At 41.5% G+C, this 17,666-nt stretch overlaps 1 protein-coding gene and 1 pseudogene across 1 annotated transcript in view; one reads left to right on the top strand and one right to left on the bottom strand.

The window, feature by feature from the left end:
- The window catches only part of SV2A (synaptic vesicle glycoprotein 2A), a 230,954-nt gene extending 213,535 nt beyond the window's left edge, over positions 1-17,419 (top strand). Inside the window, exons 12-13 of the mRNA XM_089655505.1 lie at positions 6,448-6,607; positions 7,841-17,419. Of these exons, the coding sequence (XP_089511631.1) occupies positions 6,448-6,607; positions 7,841-8,024 (344 nt within the window). The 3' untranslated portion in view covers positions 8,025-17,419. The remainder of the gene's footprint in view (positions 1-6,447; positions 6,608-7,840) is intronic.
- LOC149443636 (U2 spliceosomal RNA) lies at positions 5,915-6,072 on the bottom strand (annotated as a pseudogene).
- Positions 17,420-17,666: the final 247 nt, after the last annotated feature.

The following is a 17,666-nucleotide window of genomic DNA, read 5'->3' as shown; positions in this document are numbered from 1 at the left end:
GATGGACTGAAGCGGGGATAGCCAGCGGCGAGGCAGGCCAGTGAGGAGGGAGTTGCAGTAATCGAGTCGTGATATGATGAGGGAGTGGATGAGCTGTTTAGTGGTTTCTGTCTAACCCCGTGTTCACATCTGTGCGGGTGGTGCCACTGCGGATCTGCATGAAAATCCACCCGCACAGAGAAATGCGGACCCGCGGGTGGGTGCCATTAGTTATAATGGCACGCCGCCCACACTGGAAAACGTAACCGTACTGAGAACCTCGGCTGCGTTTTCAGAAGTGCAGAGACTTCTTTCCCTGCGGGACACGGGAGTCTATTCAAATGAATGGGCTCTCATGCCCGTGCAAAATGCGGCCCGCACGGCCGCATAGATGTGAATGCCATTTACCAAAGAGCCATGTGTAGTCTTCCTTGGATCTTGGTGAGCTTTATGTATTTTTTCCAGATCTGTGCAATACGCCAGTGTGAGACTTTCTGTAATGAAGACCAGCCGCTGCTGCTCTCTCTTCTTGTTCAGGGTGACTGGTCTTGTCTCTGCCCCCTCCTGTACTTCTCCATTGGCAACTTGTAGCAGGTGGGGCCTGCTGAGTCCCTACCATAGGTCTGCTCTCTGCTCAGGCTATGTATAGCACAGTCTAACCAAACAAAAATGAATTATTGTGGTGCCAATTGATATTTGTTAATATATTAACTCCCTAAGAGGTGCTTACAGCTACCCCTAAAAAGTGAATGTGACACTTGCAAGTGGCTAAATGGTTAGCACTTCCGTATGGCAGTACCAGTTGGTTCAAATCCCAACCACAGCACCACCTGCCTCGAGTTTGCATGTTCTCCCTGTGCCTGCGTGGGTTTCTACCGAGTACTCCGGTTTCCTACCACACTCCAAAGACATACTGGTAGGTTAACGGGATCCTGTCTAAACTGGCCCTAGTATTTGTATGTATGAGTGTAAGTTAGGGACCTTAGATTGTATGCCCCTTGAGGGCTAGGGACCTTAGACTGTACACCCCTTGAGGGTTAGGTACCTTAGACTGTATACCTCTTGGGGGTTAGGGACCTTAGATTGTACACTCCTTGAGGGTTAGGGACCTTAGATTGTACGCTCCTCAGGGGCGGGGATTGATATGACTGTATAATATATATGCAAAGTGCTGCATAAATTGACGGCGCTATATAAGTACCTGAAATAAATAAATGAATACAATTAATAGGCGCTGTACTCAAATGGAATATGTAGCATAACATGTACAGTTGTGTTCAAAATAATAGCAGTCAGACATCACTAACCGGATCAATCACTGTTTTTGGTAGAAATGATATTTCTACATGGCAAATAATTTCCTAGCAGGTGTAGTAGAGTAATAGAAATCCAACAGACCCAACAGTCATGACATGCATGCTGCTGATTCTGTGTCATTGAATCACTCATTGAAAGGGGAATGTTCAAAATAATAGCAGTGTGGAGTTCTATTAGTGAGGTCATTCATTCTTTGAAAAACAGGTGGAAATTATTGCCCTTATTTAACCACTTGAGCCCCAGAGGATTTACCCCCCTTAATGACCAGGCCTTTTTTTGCTGTTTGGCGCTGCACTAATTCAAATGATAATTGCGCGGTCATGCAATGCTATACCCAAACAAAATTTACGTCCTTTTTTTCACACAAATAGAGCTTTCTTTTGGTGGTATTTGATCACCTGTGCGCTTTTTATTTTTTGCGCTATAAACAAAAAAACCACAAAAATTTTGAAAAAAAACAATATTTTCTACTTTCAGCTATAAAAAATATATCGTAAACTCAAAGTTAGTGATAAATTTAAGCCAAAATGTATTCTGCTCCATGTTTTTGGTAAAAAAAATCCCAATAAGTGTATATTGATTGCTTTGTGTGAAAGTTATAGCGTCTACAAACTATGGTATAGATACTGTAATTTATGCCTTTTTTTGCTATACAGCGCTGCACTAACTCAAATGATAATTGCGCGGTCATGCAATGCTGCACCCAAACGAAAATTACGTCCTTTTTTTCACACAAATAGAGCTTTCTTTTGGTGGTATTTGTTCACCTGTGCGCTTTTTATTTTTTGCGCTATAAACAAAAAAACCACAAAAATTTTGAAAAAAAACAATATTTTCTACTTTCAGCTATAAAAAATATATCGTAAACTCAAAGTTAGTCATAAATTTAAGCCAAAATGTATTCTGCTACATGTTTTTGGTTAAAAAAATCCCGTGCATTAGCGGGCAAACTGGCGCTATCTAGGAGGGGCGGAACGCTATCGGAAGTCACCAGTGACACTAATACAGTGATCAGTAAAAATCTGTTCACTGTAATCAATGACACTGGTGACAGGGCAGTGAAGGGGTTAACTGGGGGGGGGGCGATCAAGGGGTTAAATGGGATTTCTGGTGCACTAGCGGGCAAACTGGCGCTATCTGGGAGGGGCGCTAACACTATCGGAAGTCGCCAGCGACACTGATACAGTGATCAGTAAAAATTGGTTCACTGATCAGTGACACTGGTGACAGGGCAGTGAAGGGGTTAACTGGGGGGGGGGGATTAAGGGGTTAAATGGGATTACTTGTGTACTAGCGGGCAATCTGGCGCTATCTGGGAGGGGCGCTAACACTATCGGAAGTCGCCAGCGACACTGATACAGTGATCAGTAAAAATTGGTTCACTGATCAGTGACACTGGTGACAGGGCAGTGAAGGGGTTAACTGGGGGGGGGGGGCGATCAAGGGGTTAAACGGGATTACTGGTGTACTGGCGGGCAAGCTGGCGCTATCTGGGAGGGGCGCTAACTCTATCGGAAGTCGCCAGCAACACTGATACAGTGATCAGTAAAAATTGGTTCACTGATCAGTGACACTGGTGACAGGGCAGTGCAGGGGTTAACTGGGGGGGGGCGATCAAGGGGTGAAACGGGATTACTGGTGTACTGGCGGGCAAACTGGCGCTATCTCGGAGGGGCGCTAACTATCGGAAGTCGCCAGCGACACTGATACAGTGATCAGTAAAAATTGGTTCACTGATCAGTGACACTGGGTGACAGGGCAGTGAAGGGGTTAACTGGAGGGGGGGGGTGATCAAGGGGTTAAACGGGATTACTGGTGTACTGGCGGGCAATCTGGCGCTATCTGGGAGGGGCGCTAACTCTATCGGAAGTCGCCAGCGACACTGATCAGTAAAAATCGCTTCACTGATCAGTAACACTGGTGACAGGGCAGTGAAGGGTTAACTGGAGGGGGGGGGGCGATCAGGGGGTTAAATGTGTCCTAGAGTGTTCTAACTGTAGTGTAGTGCTTGTGTACTCACTTTTTGGATGTCTTCTTCTCTGTCTGGAACGGAATGTGTCCAGGCAGAGAAGAATGACATCATATCCTGCCCTGTGTGTATGTCAACACAGGACAGGATAGGACAGGGACCGATCATGTGATTTCAGCCAGAAATCACTGGCTGAAATCTAATGATTGATCCCTCCTGGATCAAATAGTGTCACCCGCGGGTCGGCGGGAGCGCGCGCGCCCCCTGCCGGCGAAAGTGTCGGGAGCGCGGAACCCGTTTTTAAATGTGGTTTTGCGCTCCACTGCCGCCCTGCACACGTATATACACAGTGGCAGAGCGGCAAGCGGTTAAGGAAGGAAGGCAGCAAATGTTGTACATGCTGGTTACAGTGCATTTCTCTCTGAAATTCTGAGGAGAATGGGTCGTTCCAGACATTGTTCAGAAGAACAGCGTACCTTGATTAAAAAGTTGATTGGAGGGGAAAACATATAAAGAAGTGCAGAAAATGATCGGCTGCTCAGCTAAAATGATCGCAAATGCTTTAAAATGGCAACCAAAACCTGAACGACGTGGAAGAAAGCGAAAAACTACCATTGGAATGGATAGAAGAATAACCAAAATGGTGCGGACTCAGCCAACAATCAGCTCCAGGAAGATGAAAGAAGGTGTGACGTTCCCTGTGAGGACTGTTACAATTAGAAGACGCCTATGTGAAGCCAAGCTATCTGCAAGAAGTCCCCGCAAAGTCCCACTGTTGGAAAAAAGACGTGCTGAAGAGGTTACAATCTGCCAAAGAGCACATTGACCGGCCTAAAGAGAAATGGCGCAACATTTTGTGGACTGATGAAAGTAAGATTGTTCTTTTTGGGTCTAGTGGGCGGAGACAGTTTGTCAGATGATCCCCAAACACTGAATTCAAGCCACAGTACACTGTGAAGACAGTGAAGCATGGTGGTGCAAGCATCATATGGGGATGTTTCTCATACTACGGTGTTGGGCCTATTTATCGCATACCAGGGATCATGGATCAGTTTGAATACATCAGAATACTTGAAGAGGTCATGCTGCCTTATGCTGAAGAGGAAATGCCCTTGAAATGGGTGTTCCAACAAGACAACGACCCCAAACACACCAGTAAACGTGCAACATCTTGGTTCCAGACCAACAAGATTGACGTTATGGAGTGGCCAGCCCAATCCCCGGATCTTAATCCAATAGAAAACTTGTGGGGTGACATCAAAAATGCAGTTTCTGAGGCAAAACCAAGAAATAGAGAAGAACTGTGGAATGTGGTACAATCATCCTGGGCTGGAATACCTGATCACAGGGGCCAGAAGTTGGGTGACTCCATGCAACACAGATGTACAGCAGTTCTCAGAAACAGTGCGACTACAACCAAATATTCATGAAGTCATTCAAAGGAAAGCAAAATCTTCAAACATTTTTCAGTTTATATAGTGAATGTTTGAGTTTGTAAAGAAGAATACAAACACTGCGATTTTTTTTGAACCGTCTAATATTCACTTTTCTTCCATTTTTTTAGAGGAACAACACAAATTTGATATATTTTTCTTCATGTTTTGATTTGGAATAGAATGTGTCGTGTTCCCAATGCATTTGTGTGGATGGAAATAAAAGCTATTAGAAGGATTTTGAGCTTTATTCACTTTTTTCAACACACTGCTATTATTTTGAACACAACTGTATATGTAAAGTTCTGCGTAAATTGACGGCGCTATAGAAGTACCTGAAATAAATAAATAAAATAAATAGTCGCTGAACTCAAATGGAATATGTAGCATAACATGTATATATGTACCTTATACTTCCCATATAATAACTAAATAATTAGTTTTGTGATTATATACCAATAAATGAATATCAAACAATTTATAAACCAAACACAAATAAATTAGGAAATGTAAAGTGACTGAAGAGTCCTAGTTTTATAAAATGTCCTTATGCTTCCACCCAGGGGCGGACTGACCATTTGGAAACTCTGGCACTGCCTGAGGTCAATAGGGGGCCCCATGAGATGCCCCTGGTACCTTTTTCATAGGCTTTTTTGAGTTTGGACAAGGACACAGGTGCCCCATGATCCCCTATTGCCCAGGGCCCCATGAGTTGTCAGTCTGCCCCTGCTTCCACCAAGTGTTGGATGAATTCAAATTGTGACAGTCCTTCTTGGACCTCAAAATTCGGTTACATAGAAATTCATGTGTCCACACCACAGTGCAAAAGCAAACGAATGGATCACTCACCAGACCTACATGACCCCATTACAGTGGTCATATATTGCATTGTGTGTTATACATCAGGATAATCTCTGGAGGTTCCTCCCCATATTATCACCAACACTCGCACTTCCAGGTTAGATAGCCAGAGGGACTGATGTATAGTTTCCAGTAAATTCCCCAAACGATAGTTGAAGGGATTCGGATAGATAATCCTGGCTTTCTAAGCCATAATACTCGATAAGAATCACAACAGTAATGACGATCTAAGTGTAGTGTTGATGTCACTGAACTCCAGGCCACAAAAAAAACCCATAATTTAAATACATTCCTCATTAGCCACAAAGGATATAAATCCAGTTTTTGTGCTTAAAATACCTTTGTAAACCCAGTCATGGTTTCTTGAGCAGGGCCCTCAGGACCCCCATCAGACCAACAGGTATACTATACAGCCGGCCCAGCCAAAAGCCTAGAATGATTGCAGAGCACCCTACTGGACACTGCTAAGAACAGGTTCTACACTTGATCTTACCCAAAAGGCCAAGAAGCTATATAAATACACATACTAGGGTCAATTTGGACAGAAGACAGATGACCTACCATGTGCCATGTTGGAGGAAACCAGAGTACCCAGGGAAATGCACACATGCACAGGGGGATCATGCATGGTGTGCAGGATGGGTTTCAAACCAAGGACCTGCAAACAGAAGTATTACCACTAAGCCACCATGAAGAAGCCAATAATAAAGCCTGTGACATCTACTGGGAGAGTGGGGGATCCACTGACAAGGCCCTTGAGACCTTTTCCCTTCTACCAAAAGTTGAATTTCTATTTTTGCGTTACATTATGCTTTATATGGTCATTTTTGGGTTTTTGACATATTTTAACACTTGACCACCAACTAACATACCAATCTGTCTTTTTAGCGGGATCCAGTGTGATGTCATGTATTAGCTGCTTCTTCCTGTTCTTTGGAAATAGCGAGTCCGCCATGATCGCCTTACTCTGCCTCTTTGGTGGAGTCAGTATCGCGTCGTGGAATGCTCTGGATGTGCTGACCGTGGAGCTCTATCCCTCTGACAAAAGGTATTAACCTTTCAGTGAATTAAAGAGCTTACAGATGGAGCCAATGTGTCACTTTATTAAGTAATCAGATTGAAATGTTTGTTTGCATGATTAAAGCCCAACTTCAGGCTCCATACGCCCATAGAAAATCGATCCTCCTCTCTCCTTATGGCTGCTGCTATTTTTTCTTTTTTTACATTTACCTTTTCTGAAGTCTTCTGACACTGTACAGTAGGATCCTCTTCATTTTCTCCCAGCCAAGATATTCATATTGACGCAGTGCGTAGCACTGACGTGATGTTGCCCCCTTCGAGGGTGGGACCACGATGCCCTGTATTAAAGCCTACGTTTAGCTAAAATCAAAATGATAAAAATCAGCGCAAGGGACATAACTGTTAGTATGATGTGTCCCTTCTGCTGATTCTTTTTTTTTTAAGGAGAAATCTCTCTCTGGCCTGTTAGTATAGCAAAGCTTTTTTGGCTGTCTTTCTACTATGGATCAGTTTGTTCTGCACTCCAGTGATTCCTTTTTCAGCTGACAACGGGCTATCAGATGATGTCACAGAGCCAGTCAAGACTCTGAATAGATCCCGATCGTATGGTCGGGATTCGCCCAGAAGCCTGCCCCATCGTTGGTGTCAGTGGAAGGAATAGTGCCTCGTATCAATGGGAGTAACAGTGCCCCAAGGGCCAGATGAAGGCAAGCAAAGGACCACATCTGGCCCACAGGAGACCACTGCCCTAGACTAAACAAGCAGTTAATTCTTGCAATGCAGGCACAACCCCACTGCAAGGGATCATTTTCACATTTCCCAGAGTTGGGCTTTAAACTTCATTTTGCTCTTGGTACACCCAATGATGCCAGTGAAAGCTTCACCCCTTGTGTCTTGTGATTATTTTAGCAACAAGTACTGCCAAAACAAGCTATTGAAGGTGACGTTGAGTCTCCTTGATCCCTGTTGGTTCATCTATTTATTTTATGTTATGGAGGATGTAACAGGAGGAGCCATAACACAGGTGGATGGGAACACCTAAAACTCCCAGATGGACAGGAACAGAGTTGGAAATTATAGCCAGAAGATCTCACTGTTGGAGCATATAGGACATATAATGTGCCAAGGGCTGGGTCAACCCACAAGGCTCTATCTGTAACTAAATATTACTTTTTGGTGGACTGGCATTTTATTGTGCTGTTCAATAACACCTCAGTGGTTTCCTTCACATTACTTACTGTACTTCCTTTTCTCATTGTAGGACAACCGCCTTTGGATTCCTGAATGCCCTTTGCAAGCTGGCCGCCGTCCTGGGAATAAGCATTTTTACCTCCTTTGTGGGAGTAGCCAAGGCAGTGCCTATCCTCCTGGCGTCTGCTGCATTGGCGCTGGGTAGCTTTTTAGCCCTCAAACTACCAGAAACACGAGGCCAGGTGCTTCAGTGAGATGAGAAGAGAAATCAGAGTTGTAGACACTGTGAAACGTCTCTTTTTTTTCAGGTCTCTCTTCGTTTCCTCTTCATAGAGTGTTGGCTTAAATCATATTCACATACGTTTAGTATTGATGGTTATCAGAGATGGCAATGTTTGCACTATTCTTAAGTCTGAGAAGTCTGTAGAACAATGGCTTATGGTGTAGAGCAGCCCTTTGTCAACCTTTTTACCATAAATGAACCCTTGAAATAATTTTTGGGTCTCAGGGAACCCCTGCTAAAAATGATTATAACTACAACTTATGGTCCATCAGCTTATTTAGTACTGTATATTGAAGATATAATCATAAATAGATTAAGAGTCTAGAGTATTTAGTATCCAAGGTAGATCCTTTCTTAACATCCCCCTGCCCTATATAACACAACTATTTTGATAATAATCATTAAATTAAAATGAAACAAATAACAATGACTGGAAAAGATATTGCCCTAGTGGTCTGTGGAAAAATGCTCCTTTTACTTTGGTGGCCAGTGGAGCAGGGCCCCCAGGTAATCAGTGGGAGGAAGAATGCCCCTTACATTGGTGGCACCATCAGGTCAACTCACCACTGCTCACAGAACCCCTTGCCAACTCTGGTAGAATCCTAGGGTTCCGTTAAACCCTGATTGAGAAAGATTGGTCTAGAGAATGTCTAGCCTGTGGATCCTATGCTATGTTCTAGACCACACTAGCTCATGATGAGGTCCTTCTGGTGGCACCATCAGGTCAACTCACCACTGCTCACAGAGCCCCTTGCCAACTCTAGTAGAATCCTAGGGTTCCGTTAAACCCTGATTGAGAAAGATTGGTCTAGAGAATGTCTAGCCTGTGGATCCTATGCTATGTTCTAGATCACACTAGCTCATGATGAGGTCCTTCTGGTGGCACCATCAGGTCAACTCACCACTGCTCATGGAGCCCCTTGCCAACTCTGGTAGAATCCTAGGGTTCTGTTAAATCCTGATTGAGAAAGATTGGTCTAGAGCATGACTAGCCTGTGGATCCAATGCTATGTTCTAGACCACACTAGCTCATGATGATGTCCTTCCATGTCGCTTTTGATATTATGTTAGTTTAAATTTGGGTGATTACAGTCTACTGACTGCATTACATTGTCCTCTTCCATATCATTAATGTGGGCTGAAGGATCCAGTCAGACCATGAATTTATCTGCCTGTATATGTGGCCTTTGTTGAGCAGGGATTGAGAGGGCACATCCTCCTGACACTCTTCTTCACCTGGTACTTTATGTGTGGGATTCCACAATGTGTTGCAAAAACCAGTTTATCTCTAAGATTGGACAAGGCTGTCATTTACACACAACAATAGAAAGTAGATTAATGGACATCAGAAGTGAAGAAATGCATCTATAGTGTCCAGTTCTGCACTTGTCTATAATGTGTGAATTACAACTTTGTTCAAAGAACTGAATAGTGGCTGTCATACATGTGGGAAGCTGCTCACGATTGCTGGGAGATGAGCCACATCTGAAGGGCTTCCTTGGTTCCCCTTTCTTGTTCTATAACTTCAGTTATGATTTGGTCTCATGCATGTCAAATATTCGGCCATCTAAGTTCTACCTCAACTTACGCACATATGGACATCTCATATTTTCAATTTATAAGTAAATGTTGAGATGAAATTAACTTTTCTGAGTTCTGGGTGCATGATAGGAGTGTTTTATCACCTCTTTTATCATGCCCTGGTCCAACCAGGGAGATCTGGCATTAATATCCTTGCTTCAGCATGCTTGTTATATCACAGAACAAGCAACACAGGTCTACAACTTAGGCCCAAGTTCTCATGTTATTCCTCTAAAGCAGCCTTTCTGAACCTTTTCAACACAGAGGAACCCTTGAAATAACTTTTCAGTCTCAGAGAACCCCTGTTAAAAATGACTATATTTACAACGCATGATACATTACTATGATGGTTACAGTGGTGGTCATTAGAAAGAATTACCTTCTTAAAGATAGATAAAAAAATCAATGGATGTCAGTGGGAACTTATCTGAGAGGCAGAAAATTTTCATTGCTCAAGGAACCCCTAGTAACCTCTGCAGGAACCTTCGGGTTCCAAGGAAATCTGGTTGAGAAACACGGCTCTAGAGTATCAAGCACAAGAGACACTAACCATATTCTGAATGAATGGCCTAAGAGAGAAAAGCAGGGTTAATGTCCAGATCCCCCCCATTAGTGAACCCACGTACATCCACCCACAACTGAGTTATCAATTCTGGGTAGACATTCTACTTATTATATGTGGTCATCTATATCTGGTTATATCTCCAAAACATACAAATGTTGATGCATACTGACACTATGCTAGCAAGTGAATACATTAGTTTTATATGTGCCCACAGGCATAGGATGGTCATCACCACATCTGGCCATTTAGAGTCAGAACAGGAAACAACCATACTTGGTGATTCTTCGCCTGGTCTTCTGCTCTCAGGAACAGAATTGGTTAGCATAGATAGATTTTTTTTCCCATCTGAACAATATTGTTTTCCCCTGAGGAAAGATGGGCAATGTTCTTCTACTTTCCCTCCTCCATAGCCATGAACGTGTAGGAGCTTATATGAATGAGATGACCACTTGTTCTTCTACTCTCCCTCCTCCATAGCCATGAACGTGTAGGAGCTTACATGAATGAGATGTACAAAGACCACTTAAGTCACCACCCCTTTAACTGGTCTCTCACTATAACTCCTAGGGCAGGGGTGTCAAACTGGCAGGCCTCCAGCTGTTGCAAAACTACAAGTCCCATCATGCCTCTGCCTTTGGCAGTCATTCTTGTAACTGTCAATCATGCAATGCCTCTTGGGACTTGTCGTTTGGCAACAGCTGGAGGGCCGCTAGTTTGACACCCGTGTCCTAGGGTGCACTTTTAAATGACATGTTAACTCCTTCAGATATAGAAAAAGCACAAACATTAGACCAGCTATTGGCAAACAGAAACTAAACATTCCATAAAGTGAAGGAACATTCCATAAAGTGAAGGTACATTCCATGCCATTGTGGTCCCCATTTTGGCCAAAATGGAGATATATAGTGATGAAAGCATTCTACAAGCTCACCCAAAGAAACTACAACATTAGCGTACTTAGAAGTTTAGGAGAGTGCCTGCATTCGAAAAGCGCTTTGGCCAGGCTGAACCTGAAAGTGGGCAATTCTGAAGAGTAACCCAAGAAAAAAAATAACCCGGCCTTTGTCCTAGTAAAGTCTAAACTGCCCATTAAGTCCGGCTTCAAAAGACCGGTGGTCAAATTTGTTTCAGAATCTGTAATTGTAACACTGGCTAAGGTGACATTACTGGATCCATATTGTTTTTTTCATTTGCCATCCAAAAACATACATCCCCATCAGGGCCCTGCTTCAGAGCAGTTCCCGAATTAAGATTGCACACATAAATGAAAAACGTTTCAATGTGTAGTATTTGTTGTAAATGTTAAGTAAGAGAATGGAGTAAAACATGATGTTCAATAGGCCCCATTTTAAAATCTCAGTGTGACCATGTATGGTGTATGCAATTCAAAGGCTTCTTCACCTGTGAAATACCTGTTTTGCCCTGGCTGGCCGTGAAATATTGTACTTCAATGCTTTTTTTTTTTTCCTGTGTAGTACAGAGGATTAATTGCATTATGAGATGTTAATATTACTATGTGTTCTTCAGAAGCAAAACAGCCATTCATACAAATCTTTCAGGCCTCCTTGCTTTGGTAGGACCCTATACTGTATAATAGTTGGATTTCTGATTTTATAATAGGAAACTCTCATGCAGGTGAGTGCCACTTGATTTACTGTCCTTAATTTCCTCAGTTGCAGTAGTCAAGCGGCAGCCGTTAGGTCTCCAAGCACACTGCATGCCTATAGTGAAACACATTCTGAGCTGCCAGAGTAGTTACATTTATACATACAGTATATATATATATATATATATATATCTAAACAAAACCTTGAATTTAAATGTAAAGACAAAAAAAAAATAGGTTTATTTATATAATATAAATGGTAATTTCATCACCATGTGTATTATATTGTAAATACTTAGATATATTTGGGAAAATGATGCCGTAACGGTCCACTTGACCTTGACGTAATAAGACATACCCTAAACTTGTATAGAATATGGACTTATTTGCAGCTTGACGACATATAATGTGCAAATATCCATCTTTGAGACCTCCATTGGATAATCGTCTGCGGAAAATGACCTTGTGCAGTGGTTGCTCCTGGTTGTCCAGAAGGTGGACTGTAACTTGGTTGTAGCCACAAACCAACTGACTGGATTGGTAAAATATAATGTCATACATAGCAGACTGTGAAAGGCCTGAGTAGGCCTCGATCCTACCACCTTTTTCAAGCATTCCTGATCTACTCTACGCTGAATTGTTTATATGACGCTTGGTGTCAACACTTTTAGGTTAAGTCCATCTCCTGCTGTGGAAAAAGTTGACCACACAATTTGCTGTTAATCTTGGCATTTCACAGGAACAAAAAACAGCTAACACCAACAACGATATCTTGTATCAAAAACGTTGGCCAAATCTAAAGCAGTAAGTCAACTGGACTGTACATTATGGCCTATTTTGGATGAGGGGCTATAAGCTGTTAAAAAGGCCTTGCCAATCTCCACAACACAGGTTGTAAGGTCAAGAAATTGCAAAAATGTATTAGAATATGCAGAGGACAAGCGCACAAGTCTTAAATCGTAATTAGTAGAGCACAAAAAATTTCAGCAAATTGAAGAAAGCACACAAGTTATCTTCTAAGTATAGTCCTTGACCACATTTCTATCACATCTTTGCAGACTGGGATTAGTCTGAACACATGTTCTGAAATTCGACCCGTTGGTCGTTTTGAAACCAAGTGTACTCATTTGTACAGAATTGTAAAAAAAAAAAAAAAAATTATGAAAAATTGAAATATTTTTGATGGTAGCTATAAATTGTATGTACTGATACCATACCTTGTATCTTTGTGTGGTGGCCATGCTTAAATGTTACCTAGGATTGCTCTGTAGTTTTCATGTTAGTAAACCGGATAATAGATATCTTTTGTATATTGTTGTCAAAAGACTCCCTGCTGGCACCGGTCGAATTTCGATCAATGTATGGCCGGCTTAACAAGGTTAGGTATTATGGATAGGAGACAATTCACATCAGCAGATGTCTACATTCCACAAACAGAAGCTCAACACTGCCCCTAGATGGGAAGGACCACGTTCTTCGCTGGTTGTACAACTTCATGTTGAACCATTTCAAGGTGGTATTATAGAGTTAAAGGAAGCACAGTTGACAAAGTATGATCCCTTAATTACATTAGTAAGGGAACGTTAGGATAATTATTTTTCTTTAATTATGAGTCCTAGTGTCAATGTAACCCTTACCTGTAAGGTCACGATTTTGCATCATGAAGGACCTTCCCATAGATCTGATCAATCCCCATGCTTTCTGAGATTTCGTAACAGGGTGACAAATCCAACAATGTCCAAAGAGACAAAAGTCCAGCTACCTTTTCTCGACCACATGACATCTCTGATGTGAAATCCGCTCGTAGGTATACAGATCAGTCTCACATTGCAACTCCAACTTATCTGATCCCTTTTGGTGTTCAAAAATGTAAAAAACAAAAAAAAAATTGCCTCGTTTCAAAAACTTTCAGGACAAAGTTCAGTGAATTGCTAAGTTATGAATTTCGTTTGTGAAGGATCTCTTTGGGAACAAGAGGCAAAACACTGAATGAGGACAGGCGTTTTAACAGGAAGAGCCAGCAATTTACTATTCTTTGTCAGTTTTGTAAATATCAGCGGTGTATGCGGACTTGGATTTACACTGTACAGTTGTTTCTTGAAGACCTCACCTTAAGTTGTCCTTCGCCTCCATCTCTGAGCGTTAGTAATGGCAATGTATGAGCTGATGACTAACCCTTACAGAAATATCAACTTTAACATATGAAACAGACTAGAACAAGTAGCTCAAAGACTACAAAGAAAAAAAACAGAACAACAAAACCACACAATCGCCATCAGCTTGTCATGGACTACATTGTGACAATCAGTTTGTGTGCCGTGTATACGTCACCTGTCATCAATTGCCAAATATTTTTATACTTTCTTTTATTGTCTTAACAGCTGTACCAATTTGTTCTTCAATAACTTATGATGCAATAGTCGTAGCTGTGTTTTAGGGTATGATAATACAACAAATGAAATGAGGAAGTACGTCAGCTGAGAAGAGTGAACCAACAGCTACCCACTTTTGGCAAAAACTCATAATGAGAAGTAAAACTACATGGGAGCTTCAAATTGTGTAGGAAGCCCATCAACAAGGCCTAGTTGCTGATGTCAGTGTTATAGGAACCAAAGTCAACTGTAGTGATCACAGCGGCCATTTTGGTTCAGGAGTATGGCGCTTGGGGCATCCCTAGGAAACCTTAAAATATTTATATAAATATGTCAAAACTCACATGAAGTTTGCATTCAAATTTAAAGCCTGAATCGAGCCAAAATGTTTTTTTTGTGTGGATATAGCAGGGATTAGACTTTGTCAGACTTTAAATGTGTCCTCCTTTGAGCAGATCTGTCTGCAAACTTTAATGGCGGTCTGTGTCTCAATTTCTTACATAGTCTGGCTGAAAAAAGACAAAAGTCCATCCAGTTGAACCATACAAAAAAAAAAAAAACGTATAATCCTACACCCACAGTTGATCCAGAGGCAGGCAAAAAACCCAGCAAAGCATGATCCAATTTTCTGCTGCTGAGAAGAAAAAATTCCTTCCTGATCCCCTGAGAGGCAATTGGATATTCCCTAGATCAACTTTACCTATAAATGTTATATTCTGTGTATCCAAGAAAGAATCCAGGACTTTTGTAAAGCAATCCACTGAACTGGCCAGAACCAACTCTTGAGGGAGTCTATTCCACATTCTCACAGTTCTCACTGTGAAGAAACCTTTCAGTGTTTGGAGATTGTTTCTTTTCCTCCAGACGTAAAGAGTGCCCCCTTGTCTTCTGATTTGTCTTCTTTTCAGGTTCTGTCTGATACTTGTCCCTTAGCTAGGAAGTGGGTAATAGACATATGCACACCAGAAACATTCATTTCAGATGCGTTCATTGAAGAATTTTCATTTCATCATATTCAATCCATTCAATTTCAGAATTTGTTTTGTATCTTCAGCGTTTGTTTCACATATGGATTGCGTAGGGTGGATTTTGAAAATTTTGCAGTTTTTTCAGAAGATTGATATATATTTCAGGTGGATTCCATATTGAATGTTCGGGTGGCTTCCATGTTGAACGTTCGGGTGGCTTCCATGTTGAACGTTCGGGTGGCTTCCATGTTGAAATTATTCTGAAGGATTCGATATTTTCAGAACAGAATGAATAATGTAAAATTCAGCAACCCTTGAATTTTTCAAACCTACGAATTACATTAGACTGTGAACTAACTGACTGTACAATTACAAATATAATTTAAATCACAAATTTAAGGGAATCCCAAAATTTTATTAATCTCCTCATGGGCCTCAACGATCGCATTGAATGAAACTAATGCATTCATTAATTTCATTATAACTTTTTGTTTTTTATTTGTTGACATTCATTACTATGTTCCATTTGGAGATTTGTATACATCCAAATCTCCCCAAAAATCAAATTTTCACCCAAGAATCGATTTGTTACAAAACAGAAAGCACATGTCTAGGGGGAATAATGTCTCTCTTGGAGACACATGGGAGTTTTTGAAAGACGTTCCATATTCTTTTAGATTTGTTTTGATGCCTGTGACTCCGCTGGGGAATTCCCTCAATGTCTGAAAGGCATCAAATAGACAGGAAGTAGGGACATTTCCCTCCCCCTCACTTACCAGTTCTTTAACCTGTCAAAAGGAACCTGAGAAGAAATCTACCAAATGAGGATACAAAAAAAAAAAAAAAATGGTTGACAGGTTCTAACGTACAAAAAATGGCCACTGCCCCAGTCTATAACTGGCCTTCACAGCAAGGAGCTCATGGAAGGGCGACGCATGTCTTTTTTCTTTTTTGTTGTTGACAAGTTCTAACCCTTACCTGCTCCTTAGTCTAAAACTAAGAGCCAAAAGTTTTGGCATTAAGTAAAGTTCAAACTTGTACTCATAATCTTGTTCCTGTCTGAATACCTAGCACCTACAACACCCAGCTGTGTATGGAGCAATTTGAGTAAATAGCTCCATGCACAACTGTGATTGGAGGTGCTTAGGTGTAGGTTTCATGAGAACCTTCAAAGTGCATCCAGTGGCCCTCAGAGTATCAATGAGCTCTGTCGTTTTGGTTCATCATAAAGGTATGATGTACCTAAATAAGAGCTCAGTGACACTTTGGAGACCATTGGATGCATCTCAAATCTTCCTATGTTCTCCACGAACACTTGTTGTGCTGGTGGACACTCAGCCCCCATTCACACTTGAGCATAGCGAGACGATTTAAGAGGTTTTTTTTTTGCATCCCAAAATTTTTTGAATGGCAGCCCCTGAAAAACACACGTAAACCTGCATTTTTCAAGTGCTTCCATTAAAGTCAATGGGGCCAAAAATGAGAGATTCTGCCTCAAAGTACTTTTTTGAGCAGTACGTGCCAAGTGACACAATACAACATGTGGACGGGCGAGTCTTCATCTTAAGCATTGTCACACTTCGGAAATAGCTCAGGTGTAAATCAGGGTTCAGACCAATTAAGATAGGCGTCCTTAAGAATAGGTGTATTCACAAAGGGGTAGCAGTCCCAGAAAAGCCCATGAGCACATTAAAACGGTCTATAAAATTGATCTTGAAGGTACTTATGAGTCCTCTTTGTGCTGGTACCTAACTTTTTGAGCTCCTGGCTCCTAAAAAGTGCCTGCTGGCTCCTAAGTTGAACTTGCTGATCCCATCAATGTGTCCATATCGGCCTTTGAGTGAGTTGTGACAAGACCACCCGAAGAACCTCTTCCAACAGGAAATCCCTTCCAAGTGACGTACTTCCTCATTTTCTATCTAATAATTAAGTTTTCTTGTCCTATATCCATTCTTTGTGGTAGTTGGTCCTCACCTATGTAGTTACTGTCCGTTTGCAATCTGTACCGTGGTGTAGTTTTTAGATGTTTGTAAAGAGCAGAAGTATGAAAAAAAAAAAATGTAAAATCTTTGTCTTGGATAACAATGCTCCATTTTGTCTATACAAAAGTGAATAGTTCTATGAGAGGTATTATTTTGTCCTGCTGATATGGTGCTGTGGAAGGTCTGTGTGAGACTCTGTGCTCCCTGGAAACTGGTAACCCTCCATTGTGCAATGAACCATTTCCAGATGTGAGCGAAAAAATATCAATAAATATATGTCCACCAATGAAAAGTGTTGTTGATCAATGTGTCAAAAGGCCTAGTGTAAAAAAACCCCAAAAAAACAAAAGAAAACGGAATGGTGGATGTGACCTACCCTACCAATCAGATGACGCTTTCACTTTTTTAAACCAGAAGAAAAAAAAAAAAAAAAAAAAGGGGGCACATTAACCTAGTGCATTACCTCAAGCACCATTTATTAAGAAAAAAAAAATGTATAAAAAATGCTCACAAAAGATGCAAGTACATAGACATATAAG

Source organism: Staurois parvus, unplaced genomic scaffold (assembly GCF_062004578.1).
Source record: "Staurois parvus isolate SC_StPar_1 unplaced genomic scaffold, SC_StPar_1.0 ptg000842l, whole genome shotgun sequence".
NCBI lineage: Eukaryota > Metazoa > Chordata > Amphibia > Anura > Ranidae > Staurois > Staurois parvus.
Note: the sequence above shows the minus strand (reverse complement) of the source record. Positions and strands in the feature narration are given on the sequence as shown.